This window comes from Anomaloglossus baeobatrachus, chromosome 3 (assembly GCF_048569485.1).
Source record: "Anomaloglossus baeobatrachus isolate aAnoBae1 chromosome 3, aAnoBae1.hap1, whole genome shotgun sequence".
NCBI classification, from domain to species: domain Eukaryota; kingdom Metazoa; phylum Chordata; class Amphibia; order Anura; family Aromobatidae; genus Anomaloglossus; species Anomaloglossus baeobatrachus.
Genome location: NC_134355.1, coordinates 392,105,413 through 392,131,562, shown reverse-complemented (window position 1 = coordinate 392,131,562; position 26,150 = coordinate 392,105,413). Strand labels below are relative to the sequence as shown.

Sequence of the window (26,150 nt, the reverse complement as noted above, 5' to 3'; positions counted from 1 at the left end):
GTTTTAATGTAGGCACCATGGGATTCTGCACTTAAAAACACTTTCATTTTTACATGCGTTTTTCAGGCTCCACACAGTTCTACAAACACACAGTGGGTTTTCATGAAATCCTATCCACTTTGCTTGAACTATTAAAGGCTGCAGATATACTGCTCAAAATAGCAGTGTTTCCATGATCAGAACTTGGGATCTCACTGGTATCTGTGTAATATGGCTCCATGCTACAGAAGTGTATGTAGTAGTCAGAATGCATTGTAGAGAAGGTGTGATACTAGGTGTCCCATTAAAGGGAATCTGTCAGCAGGTTCCTTTCTCGCCTTTTCATTGGGGGACACAGTGAGTATTATGATGTCTCCAGGGAGGCGTGACGCTAGATTTGAAAAAGTGTTAGCTCCTTTCCCCACAGCATATACCCTAGCTAGGCAGGAAACTAGCTCAGTTTTTTCTAGTGTCAGCAGGGAGGCTGACATGTCTGGCCTGAACTCTACTAGGTGCCTTAGGCCAGCTTATTTTGTTTTATTTTTGTTTCTTTCTTAATCTTTCTATTTTTGATTATGGGGCAATACCGGGGTGCCTTGCCACCCTCGTTCCCCCCCGCGTACGGGCAGAGGAAACCTGGCGTGCACAAGCCGTCAGTCTTCCCTCGCACCCAAGTGGTCGGGTCTGCGTACCCCTTCAGGCTCCCTGGAAGCACCTCACACCAAGGTAGCTCCAGAGGGCTAAGCAGAGCCGAGGACCTGCTTCAGCCTTGAGCCGAAGATGCGTCCCCGAGATCCCCACATCACCGGACCGACGCGTCTTCAGACAGAGGCAGGAGCAGGTAAGGAGACAACGAGTCATCTGTCCCCTGTATCCAAACCGCCGCCTGAAAAGGCGCCGGTGGGGCGATGCAGGCCGTTATCTCGGGGAGCCTCATTAATTTAGCCCCCGGCGTCGGCCTGCATTCTAGCAGCGCCCCCTCTCACTGCCATGGGAGCCGCTCCCTCAGTCGCAGCGGCTCTCCTCTGATTGGCCGTCACGTTAGTCCCAGCCCTGGAAGCAATCAGCCTCCGGGGGCCGTCTCACTCCTCCATGCTGCCAGGAACGCTGGACGCCATTTTCCACGTGGGGAGCAGACACGGGTGAGATCGCCTCCTTGGCTCTGCACTTCTGCAGCACTATATACCGCTCTGCTTAGCGGTATATCGCTGTCTCTCTAGCAGTGTGTGCCTGCTGGTTAGCGGTGTATATCAGCTATTAGCGGAATATACTGGCTCTGCCTGCAGGTATATGCCGACTGTTTGACAGTATATGCCATTTGCTATCGGTATATACGGCTGTGCATAGCAGTCACTTTATAATACTGCTAGTGGCTCCTAACTCATATAACTCTATCCCTATAGGGCTGTAGGACTCTATTGCTGACATGCGTAACCGCAAGGGTGATAAACCTTCCCAGACGTCCTCTACGGGCCTGTACTATGCCTGTACCACCTGTGGGCGCTCGTTTTCTAATGGCCGAAGCTATCCACTATGCCAGGGCTGTGATGCCCCTACTACCGTGGCACAACAGACCCCGTTGCCGGACCAGGATGCCGTGCAGTCTTTGGATTCTGCTCCGGCCACTGGCCAGGCAGCACCCCCGTCTGATGACGTAATGCCTGCATGGGCTCTTCTAATGTCTAAAAGGTTAGATGACCTTGCCGCTCAGATATCCCAGCCGTCCTCAGGCTCCCATAGCCTTCCCCCGGCCCAGCTCCCTCAGAGGAGCCTGCCTGCTTCGTCTGGTCCCTCTTCCCCAGGACGTAGAAAGGCTGTTTCCAAAGGGCGCCATTGCGACCTCTACGCCTCATCCGACTCGGACGATAGTCAGTCTGACCGAAGTTCCGTGACTTTTAGTAATCACGATTCTCAAGACTCTGACTCTGATTCAGATGTCCTTTCTGAGTCTAGGCATATAGAAGACACACTAATTTCGTCTGTCAATCACTCTCTGTCGATCTCTGATCAGCCTCCTGACCCGACGTCTCAGTCGGCAATCAAGCGGCCCAAGAAGCCTCCTAAGTCCTTTGCCCAGGATCCGTTTTTTTGGCAAATTATATCTAAACGGTGGGATCACCCTGATAGAAGGTTTAATAAAAAACCCTTCTCTTCTTTCGCTTATCCCTTTCCCTCTGAAATGGCTAGGCCTGGTCAGTACCACCCATTGTGGATCCGCCAGTATCCAGACTGGCTAAACACACGGTCATGTCTGTTTCAGACAACGCGTCTCTCAAGGACTTGTCCGACCGCGCAGTTGATGCTGCGGTCAAATCTATTTTCCAGGCTTCGGGCTCCTCTCTTCGCCCCCTGTTTGCCTTAACATGGGTCGCGAGAGCTATGGGTGTGTGGAGCAAGAACCTACGCAGGATGCTTCGCGCTTGTAATGTTCCCCCCGGCGGCTTTTGAGATCCTTGATTTTTTTCTCTCTAGCCTCTAATTATTTTTTTCACGGCTCCCTAGATGCAGCTAGTTTGTCAGCCCTAACGGCGGCCAATGCTGTCTTTGCCCACAGAGTCCTTTAGCTAAAAATATGGAATGTGGACAGTGCCTCCAAGAAATCCCTGTCCACACTCCCCTTCCATGGCCTGCGTCTGTTTGGAGAATCCTTGGACAAACTCACCTCTGAGACGACGGGTGGTAAAAGTACATTCTACCTCAAAAGCGGCCTGTATCCAGGAATTTTTAAAAATCTCCTTGGCGCAGGCAGTCCTTTCGGCCTGCCCCCCAAAAACCATCAGCCCAAGGATCATCCCAACGCTCAGATCGAGGATCCGGTCCCTCAAGGGGCTCTTCCTGGCGTTCCCACTCCAAGCAACCTAAACCCAAAGGACCTCGCTCTGTACAGGCCCCCTCAGCATGACGCCAGGTATCCCTCAGAGCCGACTCCTGTTGGAGGGCGGCTTATGCTTTTTCGGGATATCTACCTAGACCACACTCACGATGCTTGGGTTCGAGAAATCGTCACCTCAGGTTACAAGATCGCTTTCCATTCCCTGCCGGCAAACAGGTTTCTGCGTTCTCATCTTCCAAAGTCCAAAACGCAAAGCCAGGCGTTATTTCAGGCCATAGCCTCTTTACAGAAAGCAAACCTTTTTGTCGTTCCCAAAAAAGATGGCTCTGTCCGCCCTATCTTGGACCTCAAACGGCTGAACAAATTCGTACGGATTCGAACTTTCCGAATGGAATCATTGAGAGCAGTGCTAGCCGCCATGGAACCTGGAGAATTCCTAGCTTCCATAGACGTTCAAGATGCTTATTTACACATTCCCATATGTGTCTCTCATCAACGGTTCCTTCGTTTTGCCATAGAACACTGTCATTTCCAATTCAGGGCCCTCCCCTTTGGGATGGCCACTGCGCCTCGGGTCTTCACAAAGGTCATGGCGGCCGTCATGTCCATTTTACACCCCAGAGGCATCCTGGTCGTTCCTTATTTGGACGACCTTCTTGTCAAAGGGAGCTCTCTTCAAGTTTGCTCAGAAAGCGTGCAGATTTGCCTAGACACGCTGTCAAGGCTAGGGTAGCTTATCAACGTCAACAAGTCATCCCTCATTCCTCATCAGCGCATCACCTTTTTAGGTATGCTGATAGACACGGCTCAGTCCCGGGTTTTTCTTCCAGAAAACAAGAGGTCTTCCCTGATCTGGGCCGCCCAATCCCTCTGCTCTCTCCGTCACACATCCCTTTGGAATGGAATGAGTGTGTTAGGCAAGATGGTGGCGGTCATAGAAGCCGTGTCCTTTGCCCAATTCCATCTGCGCCCTCTACAACTGGATCTTTTATCCTTCTGGGACAAGAATCCAGCTTCCCTAGACCGGTCAGTCCGCCTATCTCGGTCTGCGCTCATCTCCCTCGTCTGGTGGACTCAAGCTTCATCCCTATCTCAAGGGAAATCCTTCCGTCCGGTCCACTGGCAAGATGTCACGACGGATGCCAGCCTGATAGGCTGGGGGGCGGTGTTTCTCCACCACACTGTTCACGGACGCTGGTCTCCTTCCAAGCGCTCCCAGCACATCAATGTTCTGGAGATCAGAGCCATATTTTTGGCCCTTCAGAATTTTCAACCCTTACTATTGGGCCTCCCTATTCGGATTCAGTCAGACAATGCCACGGCTGTGGCTTACATCAACCGTCAGGGAGGAACTCGCAGCAAGGCAGCGATGAAGGAAGTATCCAGGATTCTTCTTTGGGCAGAGAAGCACATCCCCATTATTTCAGCTGTCCATATTCCAGGGGTAGACAACTGGGCCGCAGACTTTCTCAGCAGGCACGGTCTAGCGGCAGGGGAATGGTCCCTCCACGACGAAGTGTTCCATCAGATCACTCTTCGTTGGGGACTCCCAGATGTGGACCTCATGGCGTCTCGGATGAACGCCAAAATACGTCCCTTCATATCCCGGTCGAGAGATCCGCTAGCGATCGGCTCCGACGCCCTAGTTTTTCCGTGGGCACAGTTTTGCCTACCCTACATCTTCCCTCCGTTTCCTCTCATTCCGAGAGTAAACAAGAAAATCAAAGCGGAGGGAATCCCGGTGATCCTCGTGGCCCCGGACTACACCAGGAGAGCCTGGTACCCAGAGCTTCTCCAACTGCTCGGCGACACTCCCTGGCGTCTTCCCGACCGCCTGGATCTTCTGTCCCAAGGTCCAATATTCCACCAGAATACAGCACAGCTGCATTTGACGGCGTGGCGCTTGAATCCTTGATTCTAGCCAAATCAGGTTTTCTTCTAAGATAGTCCATACCATGCTTAATGTTCGGAAGCCCTCCTCCGCCAGTATCTATCACAGGACCTGGAAGACCTATCTTTCCTGGTGTGACCATCATACTCGGTCGCCCCTTACCTTTTCAATCCCTAATGTTCTTGCCTTTCTGCAAGACGGTCTGGACTCGGGACTTGCTCTCAGTGCCCTTTAAAGGACAAGTTTCTGCCTTGTCAATATTTTTCCAGAAGCAGCTGGCTTCTCGCCCTCAGGTCCGTACCTTTCTTCAAGGGGTAGCGCATTTGGTCCCTCCTTATCGCCACCCCTTAGATCCCTGGGATCAGAATCTAGTTCTCGGACCTCTTCAGCTTCCTCCCTTCGAACCTCTGAGAGAAATCTCTCTTCAACGGCTGTCCTGGAAGGTTGCCATTTTAGTCGCCATTACCTCTATCAGGCGAGTGTCCGAACTAGCGGCTCTTTCCTGTCGCTCACCTTACCTGATATTCCATCATGATAAGGTGGTTCTTCGGCCTTCCCCCGCCTTTCTTCCGAAGATCGTATCTTCTTTCCACTTAAACGAGGACATTGTGTTACCGTCATTCTGCCCGGCCCCGGTCCACTCCTTTGAAAATGCCCTTCACACTCTAGATCTCGTCACGGCTCTGCGGATCTACATCTCCAGAACAGCGCCGTTGCGCAAGTCTGATGCCCTCTTCGTCCTCTCAGAAGGATACAAAAAGGGCAACCAGGCTTCTAAATCCACGATTTCTCGATAGGATTAGGACTGCCATCTGTGAGGCATACAAAGCACGAGGTGTTGTTCCCCCTCAATCTGTGCGGGCCCACTCTACGCGAGCAGTGGGTGCTTCCTGGGCTATCCGCCATCAGGCTTCGGCGGCCCAACTTTGCAAGGCTGCTACCTGGTCCAGTGTGCACACGTTTACAAAATTCTACAGAGTGCATACGCATGCTTATGCGGATACTGCTCTTGGAAGACAAGTCCTTCAGGCGGCAGTGGCCCATTTATAAGTGGCCACTGCTCGGTTTTTTGACAGTGTTGATATATGTTCACTGCAGTTGCAGTCGTTTGTCAGCTCTTAGTCTGATGTTATACACTGTTAATAGTTAAGTTCCCACCCAGGGACTGCTTTGGGATGTCCCACTGTCTGTGCCCCCCAATGAAAAGGCGAGAAAGGAAAGGACATTTTTGTGTACTCACCGTAAAATGTCTTCCTTGGAGCCTTTCATTGGGGGACACAGCTCCCACACTTGTGGTTTTGGTTGTCCTTCTCCTACTGCTTTTACACCAAACTGAGCTAGTTCCCGCCTAGCTGGGGTTATATGCTGTGGGAGGAGGAGCTAACTCTTTTTCAATCTAGTGTCACGCCTCCCTGGAGAAATCATAATACCCACTGTCTGTGTCCCCCAATGAAAGGCTCCAAGGAAGACATTTTATGGTGAGTACACAAAAATGTCACCTAATCTGAGAGCAGCATAATGTAGGGGCAGAGATCCTGATTCCATCGTTGTCATTTACTGGGCTGCTTAGTGTAGTTTTGATAACATCACTGATTAATCAGCAGGAGATTATTATTAGAGGACTACTTGACCTGCTGCCAGGTAGTCCATCATATTCATGAGCTCTGTATAACTGCTAGATCTGCAGCAGAGAAAACATTGATTTTATCAGAATGATAGCAAACCGCTCCGTAAGTGACACATCTCAGGAATCAGGGTCTCTGTCTCTACATTATGCTGCTCTCAGATGGGGGAGCAAAAACCTGGTGATAGATTCCCTTTAATGTGCCCAGCATAGAAGTCAAGGAGGTTACTATGCTTCCTGCAATCTGTATTTTATTTATTCATTTAATAGAGCAAGCTGTTTTAGTTCAGTTTGGCTTATAGAGATGTTTTTGCTTTTACTATATAAATACCACTGTGTGTTCACCACTGAGCAGCCTGCATCCTTTAGCAAACAGTGTGCTAGAAAGCGTCTGAGAGCCGTCTTAAATGCACAAAAGTTTTATTCATATTAAAATTATATTTGATTGCCACAATCAAAAGTTATTTGCATCCATAAATTACAGCATTCACTTTTCTAAAGCAAAAAAAAAAATATGTATTTTATAGAGTAAAAGGCTCTATTCTAATGAATCTAGTGTTTTTTTCTTTGGAGTACTAAATTATTTTACAGGGAATCTGCCAGCAGAATTTCACCTTCCAAACTATTCGGAGCTTTTAAAGAAAAGTCAAACAATACCTTTACGTGACCAGTCCGTTCTGAGAAATCAGCGCTTCAATTAATATGCAAATGAGGCTGAAGGAATATAATAGATCTGAAGCTTCTGTCACTCCAGCTCTATTCCTCACCCAGTAACAAAAAAGAGACAGTTGCACTCTATAGCGACAAGATATGTGGAACAGTGAATAAGGGAATATAGCCATGCATTACTGCTATGAAAAACATGCAAAAATTGAATTACTTCGCACACAAAAATGGCTGGTAAGGCGTCCTCTTTTTGTTGGGTCCCTATCAAACTAATGCCTCTTTTTGAGTTAATAAAACCATATTCTTCACCCAGACCCAACTGCTCCTACTTCACTATGACTCCTTTCCTTGCAGTCACTCAGTTGGAGTGACAGTGGCTTCATATGTACAATTAGCTCTTCGGATTAATTTTCATATCAATTGAATTGCTGATTTCTTAGTAATGGAGGAGTGAAGTGGCCATGTAAAGGTATTTCTGGATTTGTTTTGAATCAGATAATGGCCATATAAATAGTTTGTGGGGGTGAAATCCTGCTGACAGGTTCCCTTTAATTAGTAGCATGCATTGATAAATATGTCCATTATAATTTTCATGGGATAGTTGGCAAAATCATCTGTGCACCTCATAGAGGCTTAGTAACATGGTGGTCTCACAAGTTACACTAATAATTGTAAGTTGTACTCGTCGTAAGGGTGTGCCTACTGGTGAATATGCTGCTGCTTTTCTTCCCCTTATTTCAGAAACCACAAATCTTATCCACGTGCTGTGTAACCATTTGCTTGGATTCCGAGCATAAATCCGTATGTGCATAAAGTGACCTGAAGTGCAGATGTTCATCACCAATTTAATCTTTCTTTTGCAAAGCACAAATTGAAATCTGCAGCCAAACCTGTGACAAATTTACATATATCTACCGTGACTTTGTTATCAAATCACCAAATCTCTTCTTTTTAAGTGACACGTCGTTCATTTTCCAAATATCGTTGCTCATTTGGTTGTTCGTCGTTCCTGACGTTCCATCGCTACGTGTGACACCCCGGGACCGACAAACAACACCGTCCCTGCGTCCTCTGGAAACGAGGTGGGCGTGACTTTCATACGGCTGCTCTTTGCCCCTCCGCTTCTATTGGACGGCTGCTGTCTGACGCCGCACAAACCGCCCCCTTAGAAAGGACAGCCAGCAGCTGCAGAACTACAAGGCTCAGCATCCTCCATTCACTAGTGTATGCAGGAGAGCAGACAGCAGCTGCAGAACTACAAGGCTCAGCATACTCCATCCCGGACTGTATGCAGTTTTTTGCCAAAAAAGAGAAAAAAAAAATGACGTGGGCTTCGCCATATTTTGTATGCTAGCCGGGTACAGCAGGCAGGTACGGGCTGCCCCCAACCCCCAGCTGCCTATTTGTACCCGGCTGGGAACCAAAAATATAGAGAAGCCCTTTTTTTTTTTTTAATTATTTCATGAATTTCATGAAATAATTTTAAAAAAAAAATGACGTGGGCTTCGCCTAATTTTGGTGTCCAGCCGGGTACAACTAGGCAGCTGGGGAATGGAATCCACAGTGAAGGGTGCTCAAGCTTTCTGGGCACCCCCACTGCGAATTGCAGTCCGCAACCACCCCAGAAAATGGCGCTTTCATAGAAGCGCCATCTTCTGGCGCTGTATCCAACTCTTCCAGCTGCCCTGATGCCGGGTGGCTAGCCGGGTAATAATGGAGTTAGGGCTAGCTGTATATTATCAGCTAGCCCTAAGCCCGAAATTCATGGTGTCACGCCAATATTAGACATGGCCACCATGAATTTCTAGTAATGATAAAAAAAAAACAACGCACAGAAAAATATTTTTATTAGAAATAAAACACAACACAATTAGTGACTCCATCTTTATTGAAATAAACCCCCCTCCGCAGTAATCCTGGGTTAGGGTCCCGCGCCGTCCAATCCGGATCCAATATCATCTGATCGGTTTGCTGGAAGGCAAAGCGATCAGATGATGTGTCAGGATCAAGTGCCTGAATCACATCACACATCAGCTGATTGTATAAAAGCCGATTATACAATCAGCTGATGCATCAGTGCCAAAAAAAAAAAATAAAATACATACTCACTTATGTGCTGTGGTGATTACTGGCAGCTCCTGGAGCGATCGATTGGACAGGAGTCTGATCCTGTCCCATCGCTGCAGGAGCGGCCGGTAATCAGCTGATGAAGTCCCCTGACAGCAGGATCAGCTGATAGCCGGCTGGGCGCGAAAAAGCCGGCGAGACTACGATCAGCTGATGCGTCAGGTGACTGCATCAGGTGATCCACCGCCAGGTCCTGCAAGCAAGGTCCTGCCCCGGGGAGACTGCACACAGCCAGAGCGGCGGGACCGGGACAGGGGCTGGAAGCAGGCATGGCACCCGGACCCTGCAGACAGGTGAGTATGACATACACATACACACTCACTCCGCGTCCGGTCACCTGTGCTGCTGGTGGGAGTATATGATCACACTGCCGACACCGCCCGCTCTCCTGACAGCTGAGCACAGCGGGCGGGTGGACAGTGTGATCACATACTTGCGTGACAGGGGGGATTTCAGTTGGAGAAACCCCCCCTGTACTCCACACTGGCGCCCCGTACCTCCCACAGCTGAATGCTGGTAGCGCGCGCTCTGCCTTCACCGCTCCACACACTGGCATCCTCCGGCTCCTCCCCTCGATACTGGGCTGTGACGTCAGGTAGTCACCGCCCACAGCCCAGTCAATCACTGTGAGTGGCGCCGGCATCCTGTGACGTACCCGTCCAGTTTGAGAGCCCGGAAATGCCGGGACGTCAGAGGATGCCGGCGGCCACAGCTCCAGGGGGTCATGTGACTGGCACTGAGCGTGCAGGATAGCGCCGCTCAGTGCCAGAAATGGAAACAGAAGCCAATGCAGAAGATGCATATAATGGTAAGTGAGAATCATTGGGGGGGAAAAAAAAAATGGGTGAACCACCCCTTTAATTTAAGTCATGGACTGTGCCTAACTTTAGACCGTAGCTTAAGTCATGGACTGTGCCTAACTTTAGACCATAGCTTAAGTCATGGACTGTGCCTAACTTTAGACCATAGCTTAAGTCATGGACTGTGCCTATCTTTAGACCATAGCTTAAGTCATGGACTGTGCCTAACTTTAGACCATAGCTTAAGTCATGGTCTGTGCCTAACTTTAGACCGTAGCTTAAGTCATGGACTGTGCCTAACTTTAGACCATAGCTTAAGTCATGGACTGTGCCTATCTTTAGACCATAGCTTAAGTCATGGACTGTGCCTAACTGTAGACCATAGCTTAAGTCATGGACTGTGCCTAACTTTAGACCGTAGCTTAAGTCATGGTCTGTGCCTAACTTTAGACCATAGCTTAAGTCATGGACTGTGCCTAACTTTAGACCATAGCTTAAGTCATGGACTGTGCCTATCTTTAGACCATAGCTTAAGTCATGGACTGTGCCTAACTTTAGACCATAGCTTAAGTCATGGACTGTGCCTAACTGTAGACCATAGCTTAAGTCATGGACTGTGCCTAACTTTAGACCATAGCTTAAGTCATGGACTGTGCCTAACTTTAGACCATAGCTTAAGTCATGGACTGTGCCTATTTTTAGACCGTAGCTTAAGTCATGGACTGTGCCTAACTTTAGACCATAGCTTAAGTCATGGACTGTGCCTAACTTTAGACCATAGCTTAAGTCATGGACTGTGCCTATTTTTAGACCGTAGCTTAAGTCATGGACTGTGCCTAACTTTAGACAATAACTCCAGAAAAATAGTAATTGATATCAAAGCCCCCAAAACGTCACATAAAAATAAATAAATAAAGTAGATAACTAACATAGATATAGTAGTCCTTAAATATAACATTTGGAAGCGTAAATTACTTTTTATGGAAAAGAGCTTCTGAGCACCAGTCCCGGTAACCCCCTGTGAATGTGACCGAGCCGACACACGTGGCCCCGTGAAGTCGTTCTCAGCAGATTGTGTTCTTCTGCTAGTTATTGTATATGATGAAACAACTGTTAAATGTCAGGAAAGGTGTAATCTTACAGAGCAGCACATCTCCATTCTAAATATCGTGGGATGCTAAAGTGGTAGCTGGAAAGACTGTTGGCAATGATCGCTATTTGTCCTCTTGGTGGTATCCGCTTTCATCTTTACAGGCTGCTCGCTATGTTTTGTGGTGTTATTTAGTCTGGCAGGAAAAGCTAGAATTACAGATACATTTTATAATCCAGTCACTGAACATTTGTCGTGGCCGTAAATGAAAAATCACTTCATGAATGATTTAGCTGCAGGATTTCTGTATTTGTACAAATATGGTTTGCAAATAGCTAATTCTCCACTTTGTAAACTGAGAATTACTGTGGGCGATCCTTTCAGTAGGCACCAGTTTCCTTTGTGAAAAGGAATAGCTACTAATTAAAGGGTTGATCCAGGACCTATTTTTTTTTCTTATGCGGCTAATCACTTATTGGCAGGTAGTTGATAACTACCTAGCTTTTGTGCGGTGTGACAATCTTTCCCAGCTCAGAGCAGTCAAGGACCGTTCCAGGCGGCGATCCTCCTGCTTCCGGGGACGTCACATCCGCAGAGGAGTTCCTTCTCTTCCGCTCTTCTCTGTTAATGAGGCATCACTGCCAATGTCCTGTTGAATGCCACCCAGCTCCCCGCAACATTAGGCTTAATCAGCTGTCAATCAGCATGACGTTGCCAGAGACATCAGGCTAAAGGACATTTTTAAATTGAGAATATTTAGGAAAATAAACCTGCTCCTGTGTGTAATGTTGCTGCGACATCCTGTTATGTTGCCCCATTATTCCCCCTGAGTTGTTCACTTAACGTGTCCAGGGCAGTGCAGTGGTCACACGTGCTCGGTAATCTCACTGCCGGGTCTTCTCCTACACATCTGGTGTAGTCATTACTACTGGAGAATCTGTGCAATAAAAGTAAAGCATTATGTGGACGCCTGAAATGGAATCTGTCACCTGGTTTTTACTAATTTGAGAGCAGCATGATGTAGAGGCAGAGATCCTGATTCCAGCAATATGTCACTTACTGGGTTGCTTGCTTCAGCTTGAATAAAATCATTGTTTTATACACAGGAATTTATCATATAGTCTAACCCTGCCCCCATCACTGATTGGCAGCTTTCGACCTATTGTATAATGTAGACAAAAAGCTGCCAATCAGTGGTAGGGGTGTGGTTACATTATGCTCAGCATTCAAAGAACTGACAGATCTGCAGCAGATAAAACAGTGATTGTATCAAAACAGCAGGAAGCAGCTCAGTAAGATCAGATCACTAGGATCAGGGTCTTTGTCTCTACATCATGCTCTTTTCAGATCAGACAAAAACCTGGTGACAGACCCTTTAAGATGGAATCACTGCAATCACAAGATCGCTAGTGGGTGCCATACAGGAGCTTTATTTTTTGGTTTATATCGGTTATACCTCCTACCTATAGGCTAAGCTGAGCCATGCTTTAATCCAGACACTGGGGCAGCAGCACATACAAATTACGTCTTTTGGAACGTCTCCGTTGTATTTTGAAGCCCCCTACGATTAAATTTGGTATTGTTGGCGCTTTCTTTGCTTTTAGATCAGTACAATATAATAATATAAGCAAATAGAAAAAAATTCCAGCGTCTTCCAGAAGATAAAATGACAATTCTTTATTCATATAAAAATCTTCTTACCATCAAATAAAATAGTACATGGAGACATGAGGACAGAGGAGCTCTTTATAATAATATACACGTACAATAATATCAATAAAATACATATGTAATCCATCATATACATTAATAACAAATACATACAGAAACTATAGAGATATGAAATAATGTAAACATATAGAAGTCTCTTAAAAGTTCAACATGTCATCTGTAAACTGGCCTTGGGGGTCTTGAGAAAGCGTGCGGGCACATGAAATAGCCATAGGCCGGTTTGAGCACCACACCTGCTATTTTTTATGTGATCTGAATGGGCTTGAATTGGCAGATGTTGGTAGCCGCAGATCACGTCTTCCTTCTACTTGTTCCGCTATCTTTATGTATGCATTGTAAAGCCGGTGACTGTGTCCTGCAATGCATAATGTGTGATTAGCCCAAGGACCGCGGCGGCAGAGCGTTTCCTCTACTTTATATGTAAAGTATTTCCCTTCTGTCTGGAGAGAGTCTTCTGTTACTGTGCATATTGGTATGCCTTGCATTGGTTTGCATGCACTGAACACTTGGGTAGTGCTATTTTCTTACATTACGTCAGTTCCTGTGGCTAGTAAGATGGATGAGGTTGATTGATGCAGCAACTGTCTTAGTGGGATTTTAGACCATTTAATTGAATATTGTACAGAATTAGATAGTCATGGCTGCTTTCTTGAAGAAACAGTCCACATCCATGTGTCTGATATTGCAGCTGCTCTCCATTCCGGTGTTTCGATTGGCTTGGCTGCATACGACCGGTGGACAGGACGTACACCGTAGGCTGCTTTCACATTGCACTTTTACTTACGTTCAGTGGTCCCGTTGGGGCATCCGTCCGAACCGCCCCTCCCCCCACCCGCAAAACGTGTTTGTTTTGGACGCATGCACCGATAGGGCCATTAACTATAATGGAGCAGACTCTGTTAGCGTGTGCTCTATGGTTGACTACGTTCGGCTGTCCACCTGCAAAAAACGTATATGTGGAAAAATGGTGCAAGACAGAGCACACACTAACGGAGTCTGCTTCATTATAGTCAATGGCCCTGTCATCGCATGCGTCTGAAACACGTTTTGCGGGTGGGGGGAGGGGCGGTTTGGACGGATGCCCCGACGGAACCACTGAACGTAAGTAAAAACGCAATGTGAAAGGGGCCTTAGGCTATGTGCGCACGTTGCGTACAGTCACTGCAGAAATTTCACACACACGTGCGCTTCTAATCGCTGTAGAAAATGTCCGTAGTGAAAAAAAAAAGCTGATTCCATGCGCTCTGCCTGCAGCTCCTCCCATAGACAGAGCAGGGGCTGCAGGCAAAGCGCACGGAAGAAGTGACATGTCACTTCTTAGAACGCACGCTTCGGGCAGCAGCCGAAGCGCTGCGCTCTAATACGCCACGTGCTCACGGCTCCTGCATAATCTTCATAGATTGTGCTGGGGACGCAGGACGCATGCAGTTACGCTGCGCTACAAAGTGCAGGGTAACTGCATGTAATTACGCAACGTGCGCACATAGCCTTAGTGTTTTTCCTGCCAAGAGATGTGGAAATGATGCAGAAATTTCTGCATCAAATCCTCAGCGTGCGCACATACCCATACATTGCCCTCATAATTCTACACATTGACTCTCTACATTCACGCTTCTAATATTTTTCTCTCTATTAGTTTGGTAATAAAACAGTAATTAGAAAAATACTGTCTACTGTAGGGGCCGCTCCTGCTTTATAGGGTATCATTTCATCCCCACTCTAGTCTATGGGGCTGCTCCCATGTTTGTGTTTTTTGTGTACAGTGTGTCTGCAAAAAACTTCACCGAGACATCCATTTTTTGTCCAAGTCACAGGTCAAGATCACCCAAGGCCAAGTGTCCTTGTAAATCACAGACAGCACACAGATATTATGCATGATGTTATCCATATACTGTTTATTTTAAACATTGTAATTTATTTATTTATTTATATTTTTGACGCTTGACAAACTCTGTTACGGTAAAACCGGACACACTGATCAAACAGTGAATTCTCATCCAGCACGCTGAATATCCTTCCATCTTTTTTACATAAGTGAAAAAAATGGTGAGTGACTGAGGCCAATGTCTCAGAGACATAGTCGGAATAGTTCTGTGTGCCAGGTGCGCTCTGCAGTCATTCACTGTGCATTAGCTGGGCTCGGTGATTGGCTGCAGTGGTCACAGCGTTGTAGTTGTGATGTCAGCACTGTAACATGTCAACACAGAGGCATTGCCGGACCTGCAGAGGGTAAGTTACTCGGATTGTATTTACCGTATCTCTTTCACAAGTTAATGCGCTTAAAAAAAACTGTATACTCTAGAACCTATTAACCCTTTTGTATTTCTGTAGATTTTACCAGCTTCGAGCATCTATGAAAATTCCACCACGAATTCCACACAAAATAGAAGCAAGCCTTCTGCGTGTCACAGGTTCGTACATGTCACACCTTGTAGTGATTCTTCAGCCTTTCTGCTAGTTACCCATCTATATTACTGCTGTCTATGCTAATATGAAGTTCTGCCACTCAGCTAACTAGGGACACCTTTACACATCATTTCTATCTAGTCAGAACAGTATCAAGCTAAATGTATGTGTAAGTGGCTGCTTTATCCCATTGAAATCTGTCTTATGGCAGAAAACCGGCCTTGACCCCTTTTAGGATATGGCCAGAAGATGCGATGACAGTGCAGCTGATATGGGAGTCGCCCCGTCTGATCCCACCCTTAAAATCAGCCTGACATTTACCACTGTTGTAGTGTGTAAACTGCATTAAGGAGAGATCTCAAAGACAACTTTGTTAGGCTGCTTTCACACTACGTTTTTTTAACATGCGTCCTGAACGTTTTTTTAACGCAAAAACGGATCCAGTGCAAATGCGTTTTCATTTCAATGCATTTGCAATGGACTCGCGTCAACATGCGTTCACCTGCGTTTGCGAGCGTTATAGTGAGGATCCAGCGACTTGCAGTTTTTTAACATTTTTCAAAAACGCTACTTGTAGCGTTTTTGAGCTGCATCCAAATACTGCAAATTGCTGGATCCTGACTATACTGCACGCAAACGCATGTGAACGCTGGCATGCTGATAGACAGGATCCTGCTTGCTCTACTGAGCATGCCCAGAAACCAGCCTCGAGTGATCAGTCTCTCTGTCCCCCTCCCTCTCTGTCTCTCTCCCCCTCCCTCTCCTCTCTCTACCCTGCCTGAGAGCTGCGGACACTCGTAACCAAGATAAATATTGGGTAACTAAGCAAAGCACTTCTCTTAGTTACCCGATGTTTACGTTCGTTACGTGTGCAGGCAGCCCGGCTCCTAGCACCTGCGGATGCTCGTAACCAACGTAAACATCGGGTATCCAAGCAAGTTACCCGATGTTTACCTTGGTTACGAGCCTCAGAAGCCGGCTCCCAGTCTTTCACGTTCAGTTCCCCTCACTCCCGATCACATGACTCCAATGCCCGCCCATAAACTTAAAGTGACAGGATCCTGCAAAATAACACATGCATTTGCATGCGTTTTTTTGCTGTAAAAGCAGGATCCGCTTTTACAGCAAAAAAACCTTCATGACGCATGTTAAAAAAACGTAGTGTGAAAGCAGCCTTATAGGGAATATTCACCTTTAGGTCTTAAATGAAAAAGGGTCAGATAAATTCCCAGTCATGGGCTCCAATTAACAATATAAGAAAGTCAATCTGCATATATCTACTTACATTTTTATATAACATTGATAAGGAGAAAATTCATGCAAATGATCATTGCTTCCCTTCGCTTTTATTGTGGACAGAATGTGAAGGCTGCAGCCGATTTGGCCCACTAATTGTCTGCAGCGCTCACAAGACACCTCTGCCGGTTGTTGGTACTAAGAAACTTGATAGGGAAGACAATGCTAAGTATTTTTAATTAATAAGTTGATTGGACAAGTCCTTTAAGAACAGAATTGAATCTATGTTCACAACATACAGTAGGTACGGAAAGTATTCAGACCCCTTTAAAGTTTTCACTTTTCGTTTCATTGCAGCCATTTGGTAAATTAAAAAAAGTTCATTTTTTTCCTCATTAATTGTACACTCTGCACCCCATCTTGACAGAAAAAAACAGAAATGTAGAAATTTTTGCAAATTTATTAAAGAAGTAAAACTGAAATATCACATGGTCATAAATATTCAGACCCTTTGCTTAGTATTGAGTAGAAGCACCCTTTTGAGCTAGTACAGCCATCAATTTTCTTGGGAATGATGCAACAAGTTTTTTACACCTGGATTTAGGGATCCTCTGCCATTCTTCCTTATAGATCCTCTCCAGTTCTGTCAGGTTGGATGGTGAACATTGGTGGACAGAAATTTTCATGTCTCTCCAGAGATGCTCAATTGGATTTAGGTCAGGGCTCTGGCTGGGCCAGTCAAGAATGGTCACGGAGTTGTTCTGAAGCCACTCCTTTGTTATTTTAGCTGTGTGCTTAGGGTCATTGTCTTGTTGGAAGGTGAACCTTCGGCCAAGTCTGAGGTCCAGAGCACTCTGCAAGTGATTTCCTTCCAGGATATCTCTGTATTTGGCTTCATTCATCTTTCTTTCAACTGCAACCAGTCATCCTGTCCCTGCAGCTGAAAAACACCCCTTTAGCATGATGCTGTCATCACCATGTTTCACTTTTGGGATTGTATTGGGAGGTGATGAGCAGTGCCTGGTTTTCTCCTCACATACCACTTAGAATTATCACCAAAAAGTTCTGTCTTCGTCTCATCAGACCAGAGAATCCTATTTCTCATAGTCTGGGAGTCCTTCATGTGTTTTTTTTTTTTTTTGCAAACTTTATGCGGGCTTTCATATATCTTGCACTGACGAGAAGGTTCCGTCAGGCCACTCTGCCATAAAGGCCGGACTGGTGGAGGGCTGCAGTGATAGTTGACTTTGTGGAACTTTCTCCCATCTCCCTACTGCATCTCTGGAGCTCAGAGTGATCTTGGGGTTCTTCTTTACCTCTCCCACCAAGGCTCTTCTTCCACAATTGCTCAGTTTGTCTGGACGACAAGGTCTATCAAGAGTTCTGGTGGTCCCAGAGTTCTTCCATTTAAGGATTATGGAGGCCACTGTAGTCTTAGGGACTTTGAGTACTGCAGAAATTATTTTGTAACCTTGGCCAGATCTGTGCCTTTACACAATTCTGTCTCTGAGCTCCTTTTGCAGTTCCTTCGACCTCATGAGCATCATTTGGTCTGACATGCACTGTGAGCTCTGAGGTCTTATATAGACAGGAGTGTGCCTTTCCAAATCAAGACCTATTAGTTTACATAAACACAGCTGGACTCCAATGAAGGAGTAGAACCATCTCAAGGAGGATCACAAGGAAATGGACAGCATGTGACTTAAATATGAGGGTCTGAGCAAAGGGTCTGAATATTTGACCATGTTTCTTGTTTACTAAATTTGCAAACATTTCTACATTTCTGTTTTTTTCTGCCAAGATGGGGTGCAGAGTGTACATTAATGAGAAAAAAATGAACTTTTTTGAATTTACCAAATGGCTGCAATGAGGCAAAGAGTGAAAGATTTAAAGGGTTCTGATACTTTCCGTACCCACTGTATCTGTTGCTGTAAATTATTATTTATTAATGCGCCATTTATTCCATGTTACTTTACAAGTGAAAAAGGGGGAAAATGGACAAGTACAATAATCATGAACAATTCAAAGAACAGGCTGGTACAGGAGGAGAGATGGACCTACAAGGGATGAGTTAGGATACAGAAGGTGAGGGTAGAGCTGGTCACACTGTGGCACAGTGGACTCAGGGTTACTGCAGGTTATAGGTTTGTTAGAAGAGGTGGGTCTTCAGGTTCCTTTTGAAGGTTTCCACCGTAGCTGATAGTCTGATATGTTGTGGTAGAGAGTTCCAGATTATGGGGGAGGCGCGTTAGAAATCTAGGATGCGACTCTGGGAAGATGAGATGCGAGGGGAATAGAGAAGGAGATCTTATGAAGATTGAAGGTTGCGTGCAAGTAAGTACCGGGAAACTGGGTCACAGATGTATGGAGGAGAAAGATTGCGGTCGACTTTGTATGTCATGGTTCGTGTTTTAAAATGGAGTCTTTGAGCAATGGGAAGCCAGTGAAGAGATTGGCAGAGTGGAGAGTCCGAGTAATAGTGAGAGGAGAGGTGGATTAGTCATGTAGCAGAGTTTAGGATACACTGTAGGGGTGCGAGAATGTTAGAAGGGAGGCCAAAGAGCAGGAAGTTGCAGTAGTCAAAGCAGGAGATAAGAAGGCAATGCACTAGTGTTTTTGCAGATTCTTGGTCAAGTAATGTACGAATCTGGAATATATTTTGAGTTGGAGTCAGCGGGAGGTGGAAAGGTCTTGGATATATGACTTGAAGGAGAAAGCAGTGTCGAGGGTTACCGCCAGGCAGCGAGCACGCGGGACTGTGGAAAGTGAGCAGCCATTAAATTTGATGGATAGGTCAGGTGGTGTGGTAGAGTTGGATGGGGGTAAAGATAATGAATTCTGTTTTTCCATGTTAAGTTTTAGAAATCGAGTAGAAAAAAATATGGAATCGCAGCCCAGACCGGCATTGTGGGAGATTGGTTAGTAAGGAGGTGCTATCCGGTTGAGAGAGGTAGATCTTTGTATCATCAGCATAAAGCTGATACTGGAAGCCGTGGGACTTTGAGCTGTCCCAGGCCGAAGGTGTAGGTGGAGAACAGCAGGGGTCCAAGAACTAGACGCTAAAAGTCCGGTCCATTAGATATGAAATGATCCAGGACAGTGCCAAGTCTATGATTCCAAGAGATGACAGAATCTGTAGTAGAAGGGAATGGTCCACAGTGTCAAAGGCAGAGGACAGGTCTAGGAGGAGGAGGACAAAGTAGTGTCACTTGGCTTTGGTGGTTAGTAGGTCATTGGTGACTTTAGTTAGGACAGTTTCAGTGGAATGATGGGGTCGGAAGCCAGATTGTAAACAGTCAAAGAGGGATCTGGAAGAGAGGTAGGACAGTTCCAGATTGACATGCTGTTCCAGGAGTTTTGAATCATAGGGGAGAAGTGATATGGGCCGATAGTTAGACACTGAGGCTGGGTCAGGGAGGGCTTTTTGGTGTAAATGGGTCAACTCCCACAATTCTCCCATAACATGTATACTGTCATTACTCCTTTTATTGCTACATGATCTGTCACAGGAGGTACAAATAAGCTTCGTAAAGTGCAATTGTTCAATTCATTTCTAATTTCTGAGTTTATGTAAAAACATGGGAGGCTTTGTCCCAGATTAAGGAGTAACTAAATGGTGTACAAAGAATCCATGTACAATACGAGAGTGTTTGTGTTTTTTTCAGGCCATTTAGCAGTGGGTAACGGCACAGTTTGTATGCGGCATACAATTTCCTTACATTTAGCTAGTCTATTATGAAACACATTTTTTTCATAGATTCTTCTGACAAACTGGATAACAACTATTTGTTCTATTTGTCTCCTGCTGTTTAGAATAGATTCATAATACCGTTATACAGTACACTGAACCAGTAAACGATTACATATACAATGCCCTAGTGCCGCAGGATTGTTATTCACTTGTAGCATTAACCAACGTTATCTCTCAGTAAATGTGCAGATTTTTCTTGCCATTGTGAGTGCAAAGATATTTTTTCTAGAGACGCTTTATATATTTTTTTACATGATTGTTTCCCATGCCATCTTGGCTATATTCATATACGGTACCCATATGTTTGCTGTAGGGTAGATAGCAGAACGTGTTGAATTCTATCTAATATATGGAGTATATAAATAATGTAAGAATCTTTGGGCAAGGGTTATATATTAGAACTCTTCATCTGTGCTACACCATATAGTCATGGCTGCCAGTTGTACGTTTCACACATGCATATGCTTTATGTATGTTCTTTTCCCAACACGTGTAGCACATGGACACTGGAAATCACAGTGTAATTTACGCTTTGATGAGCGAATGTTGTGCTTTTTCACAGACCTAAATAGAAAATTTCTGATGTATTATAACTAGTGATGAGCGAATAGTAACTGTTCGTGTTCGGACTATTCGTAATGAATCCCAATGTTCTATTCCGGTATTCATCACGAATAATGAACCTAATGCAAGTCAGTGGGGAACCCGAGCATTTTTCTGGCTGCCTCACAGTGAATAGGGCTACGCTCTGCAGCTCCGTTCAGTATGTTTACATCCGACAGTCACTGAGGCTTATAACAACTGACCTGGTGACAGACCACCACCGAATTAATATTGATGACCTATGGCAAGTATAGGTAATCAATACTTGGTAACTGGAGAACCCCTTTAACTGAAAACAAACCTATATACAGTAAAATCTCTAGAAGCATTCACATTTTAGGACAGAAAAGGCTAACAAAACAGCATTAAAGAGGTTAACCACTAGTCTAACATTGATGGCCTATCCTTAGGATAGGTCATTAATGTCCAATTGGCCTCAGTCAAACACCCCACACCCTTGCAAATCTGCTGTTCTCGTGGCAGCAGCAGGTGGCCGGAAATGCTCAGTTCTGGAGTTGCCTTGTCAACTGATAGTGGCTGCAGCCAGGACCGAGAACAGCTGATTGGTGAGAGTGTGGGGTGTCTGATCGAGGCCGATCAGACATTAATGACCTATTCTAAGGGCGGCATTGCACACTACGACATCGCAGGTGCAGTGTCGGTGGGGTCAAATCGAAAGTGACGCACATCCGGCGTCACTTGCGATGTCGTAGTGTGTAAATCCTAGATGATACCATGAACGAGCGCAAAAGCGTCGTTATCGTATCATCGGTGCAGGCTCCGACATTTCCATAATGCCGGTGCCGCGACAGGTACGATGTAGTTCCACGTTCCTGCGGCAACACACATCGCTGTGTGTGAAGCCGCAGGAACGAGGAACATCTCCTTACCTGCCGCCAGCGGCTATACGGAAGGAAGGAGGTGGGCGGGATGTTTACATCCTGCTCATCTCCACCCCTCCGCCGCCATTGGCCGCCTGCCGTGTGACGCCGCACGACCCGCCCCCTTAGGAAGGTGGCGGGTCGCCGGCCAGAGCGACGGTCGCAGGGCAGGTGAGTGCATGTGAAGCTGGCGTAGCAATAATGTTCGCTACGCCAGCAATCACAAGATATCGTACCTGCGACAGGGGCGGGGACTATCGCGTGCGACATCGCAGCATAGGCTTGCAATGTCGCAACGTGCAAAGCCCGCCTAAGGATAGGCTTCTTTCTCTCCACCTTCAGACCAAACAATCAACAAAAAGTGATCACAGCCGTAGTGCTCACTTTCTGTTTATTAACTCGTTTGGTCCAACGGCTGGGAGAGAGAAGTTGGTGCTGATTGGACGCGGGGCTCTCGTGATGTCACAGCCCTACCTGAGCCCCGTACCGCAATCCCGGACACCGCTGGATGGGCGCCAGTACGGGAGGTAAGGATAGGCTTTATTATTTTACCTGGAGAAACGAGGAACCAAAAACGGTTGTCCTAGTAGTGGATAACCCTTTAACACTAGAAGTCCCAGAGAGGGGTCATTTAACATTTCTACCATTGGAACCCTATGGAGCTTGAAATTTCTGGGACTTCTAGTGTTAATCTGTAAATTCAGATTTATTTATTTTTGTTTTCCTTATTATGTGTGTTTGAGAAAGGTTAATACTTGTTCTTCTTTTTTTTGTTTTTTCATAAGGAGCTAATAGGTCTTATGTAAACCGTATATTTTAGTGATTCCCTAAACTCCCAGAATTGATTGCAGCTAAGCTATAGGGTCCAATCATTACTGAGTTCTAGAAAAACCTAGAACCACTGTATAACCGCAGTAATATTGGACTTAACATATTTTCTTTCATGCATGACCTTTACAAGTCTTTCTGACAGAGGTCAGCTGCATTTGGCTATTGCGCTGGGGTTTACACACGGAGTAACATCAGCCTGTAGCATGTGTATCCTTTCTCCCTTGACAAAGCTACATTGATATCACATTTAATTGGGGATCTGCTCCAGGTTTGGCATGGAAATAAGTTTATATTCCCCCAAAACCAGTCCATGCTTCTATTTTAGATATGTCAGAGCATGAACATGTAGGTTTGCATCACCCAGGAGCATTAAGCATGTAGACGTCATGTAAAAGCGGGTATGCCTAGATGTGATTATTATTGATGCTGAATGATTCTGGCCTGGTTCATTGCTTTCTCAGAACCCAAGGCTTTTCTATTCTAAATACTAATAATAATCACATAAGGGAATTACGGGCATATAGACAGCACATGCCTTGCAGCTGCAGTAGATGTACTCTTTGAAATGCTGCCTCTCAGCCAACCAAGCATAAAAAATATATATTCAGAATGCCTGCACGCAGCTTTGTGAGAGCAGCACATCCTCCTGTTCTGCATCTTGGCATCAAATAAGCAATGCTATGTGTTCAGCTAAGGAAACAACGAAAACCTGCTTAGTACAGGGGATTGTACTTACTATAAAAAAAACAAAAACATACAGCGGTACTCTGAATCCCTATATATAAACATTGAATAAATGATATTGGAATTGCAGCATTACTGCTATAGAAACTATGTTAAAAAATGAGGTACGTAGCGCACCAATTGGCCAATTCATGACAGCTCAACAGCCAACGACAAGGCATATCTTTGTTGGGACCCTAACCTTATATGCCTCTACCCGGGCAGTATCCAGCTGTCACTATAAAAACCATATGGTAATGGGATAGTATTTGATTGTCAGTTTTTATACTGTTTGCTACATATTGAGGATAAATGCACATTGTTCAGATTAACAAATGTGTAATGGCATGGTGTGAATAGCGGTCCTTACATTTGCTGAGTGTATTTTGTACAGGCAGATGATTTTTTAATATTAGAATGGACTATGTCCTGCTGATCATCTCGTGCTACAGTTTCTTCCCTTTTGGCACCATGCACTCATCCATTTTTCATGTATGTGTGCTATTTTCTTTTCACTGACACATTATAGTCTATTTGCCTGTTCACATGTCTGCTTTTTTATAGAACCGATGTTCCTCACATAAAGGGCACAGAGATGTCCGAGTTTGGTTCATAATTTGCTCTTGGCATTGTTATGGCCATATGCATATAATATTTTTAAGAAAACAAAACTGTAATGGCTGTGTAGTGCCCTGCGGGGAAAGTGTTTTAACCTACTCGTTGCCGGGCCGGGGGTGCAGATCCTCTGCGAAGTCATGGGGTGGTCTGGCCCAGTTCCGTTACCCCGAGGCGTACAGGAAGGAGGGTTGGAGGGTGCTGGTTGGAGGTTAGGAAATTCTTTTAGGATCGTGATGCCACCTGTGGTACGTGGCCAGGGATGGGCCACCACTGCACGGTCTCTCATCAGGGCGGATGTCGGGTGCAGCTGGGATGGTATTGCTCCACACAGGCGGAATGGGCCCCGGGAGGATGGCGGGGGTGATGATAGTCTTTGTTGGCCCCGCAGCGCTGGGCGCTGGTAAAGGACATGTAGAGACAGGGGCTGTGGTTCCAGGTCTTTTTTACTCACAAGTTATTTAGGTGCTGCCCCAGAGTACCGGTCTCCGCCACCATTTGCTCCAGCCGATCCCGGATCCGTGAAAGGTCAAGTCCGGTGTGTGTGTCAGCCTGTGAGCCCTTTCCTCCTTTGATGCGCTAAGTATTGGACCCCCGTGGCGTGAAGCACTTGAGAGTCCCGGTGTCCGTAAAGTGTCCCGTTCTGTATGCTGATAGCGCGGTTCCGTTATGGGGCCGGTCCTCAAGCCCGGATCCTATATGCTAATTGCTGCAGATTCGGTGGGACGGGTCCGGTGACTGTTCTAGCCGTTCCCCGCGACCCTTGCAGAGTTGGCAGATAACGTGATGTCTATCTGCCCAAGGATTCTGTATCCTGACAGTGCCGGTCCAGTGGAAGCAGCTGCCTGCTTCTCCCTAGCGACCGTGTTGAATGCCCTGGCTCACAGAGCTGCTCGCGGCACGTCCGCTCTGCTGTGTGTCTGAAGCTGTCTTCCCTTTTGGTTGTAGTTGTGTTGTGTGTTCTGAGCCGCTGCCACCGTCTGGTTCACTACTTTCACTAGGTCAACCTGCTCTTCCCACTGTGTGCTCCTTACTGCCCCTGGTGGTTGCTTCTCCCTGACACGGAGTCCCCGGTTCCAGTGGATTGGGGAGTCCCTGGTGCGGTGCCGTCCTTTAAACCCACCGCTGTAGTGACCCCCTACTGCGATCCGACCCTGGCCCAGTCCCCATTGGGGAGGGCAACCCACTGACTGTATGTTGGTGTAAGTGGAAACCGTCACCGACCTTCCCTGGACCCGGGATAAGTACTACACCCTAAGAGCTGCGGCTCTGGTGGTTTTCGCTGTTTACTTTTCTACAGGCGCCATCTATCCAAGTGACTGACTGCTACAGTCAATCACTTGCCTTGGAGAGCGCATTCTGTATACACTGGCATAATTTCTGAGCTCCGTCATTAGTAGGAGCCCTGTAGGTAGATGGCATGTGATCAGTTGTAGGGGAAGAAAAGGGGACCAGTACTGGTAGGTATCTCTACCAGTCATTAATGATATTTGTGATTGTCGTAAAAAGTCATTAATTCCTACATTGCCATCAAAGCTGTCCTACACTCTATTAACAATGTGATCTCGCCACTGAAATGCAACTTTTTCTTCCATTAACCTGGAATAAAACAGATCAACCAAGAAGAACCTTGTTTCTGATTTAGACTTTCTGTGTCCGATAATAAACAGGATTGTTCATTTAGACCTGATGAGGCTGGTGTTCTTACTTTAGAAATTTACGTCAGAAGTGGTGTATAATTCATAATGAAAGTTCCCTTTTGAAAGCTCTAGCTGGACCCATAAACTGCTCGTTTTACTATCAGGATTATAAAGCTACTTAGACATGGATTTTCAAAGTAAGTACACCAGTCTCACCAGGTCTTCTTCTATTATGATGTAGTTGGTATTATGGAACCTGGTGACAAAACCATATTAAAATTGACAGGACTGCTGAAGGAAACATTTGACAGCAGTGTAAAAACCTGACAGGCTTGTTCATACTGAATCAAAAAGTTAATGCTGCAGTGTTTTTCCTTTGATTTATTAAAAATATGTAGACCTGATAGATCTTCTTTGTCATAATGTAATTAATATAGATATATAAAATAAGTCATGTAACCAGTCTGAGATGGACACCCGTCAGGATGAGATAGTATCTGTTACATGCGCACGCTGCAGTTTTTTCTGCACACAAACTGCAACTTGTCAGAGAGAACCTGGAAATGTAAAAAAAACCGCTTGAAATGTAGGTGCGTTTAGGTGCGTTTTTGATGCGTTTTGGTGCGTTTTTGTTAATGCTTTTTATTTTAAAGGAGAAACAAAATATGATAGCATAGGATAATGGATAGAATAGATGATAGAAAAAAATTGAAAGATAGAACA

The 26,150-nt window shown here is 45.8% G+C and overlaps 1 protein-coding gene across 5 annotated transcripts in view; it reads left to right on the top strand.

Annotated features, from left to right (window-relative positions):
- Nucleotides 1-26,150, top strand: part of FAM135A (family with sequence similarity 135 member A) — a 189,833-nt gene that overhangs the window by 79,600 nt on the left and 84,083 nt on the right. For all 5 annotated transcript variants that reach the window (XM_075340243.1, XM_075340242.1, XM_075340241.1 and 2 more), the window contains exon 4: nucleotides 15,073-15,152. In XM_075340243.1, the coding sequence (XP_075196358.1) occupies nucleotides 15,073-15,152 (80 nt within the window). The remainder of the gene's footprint in view (nucleotides 1-15,072; nucleotides 15,153-26,150) is intronic.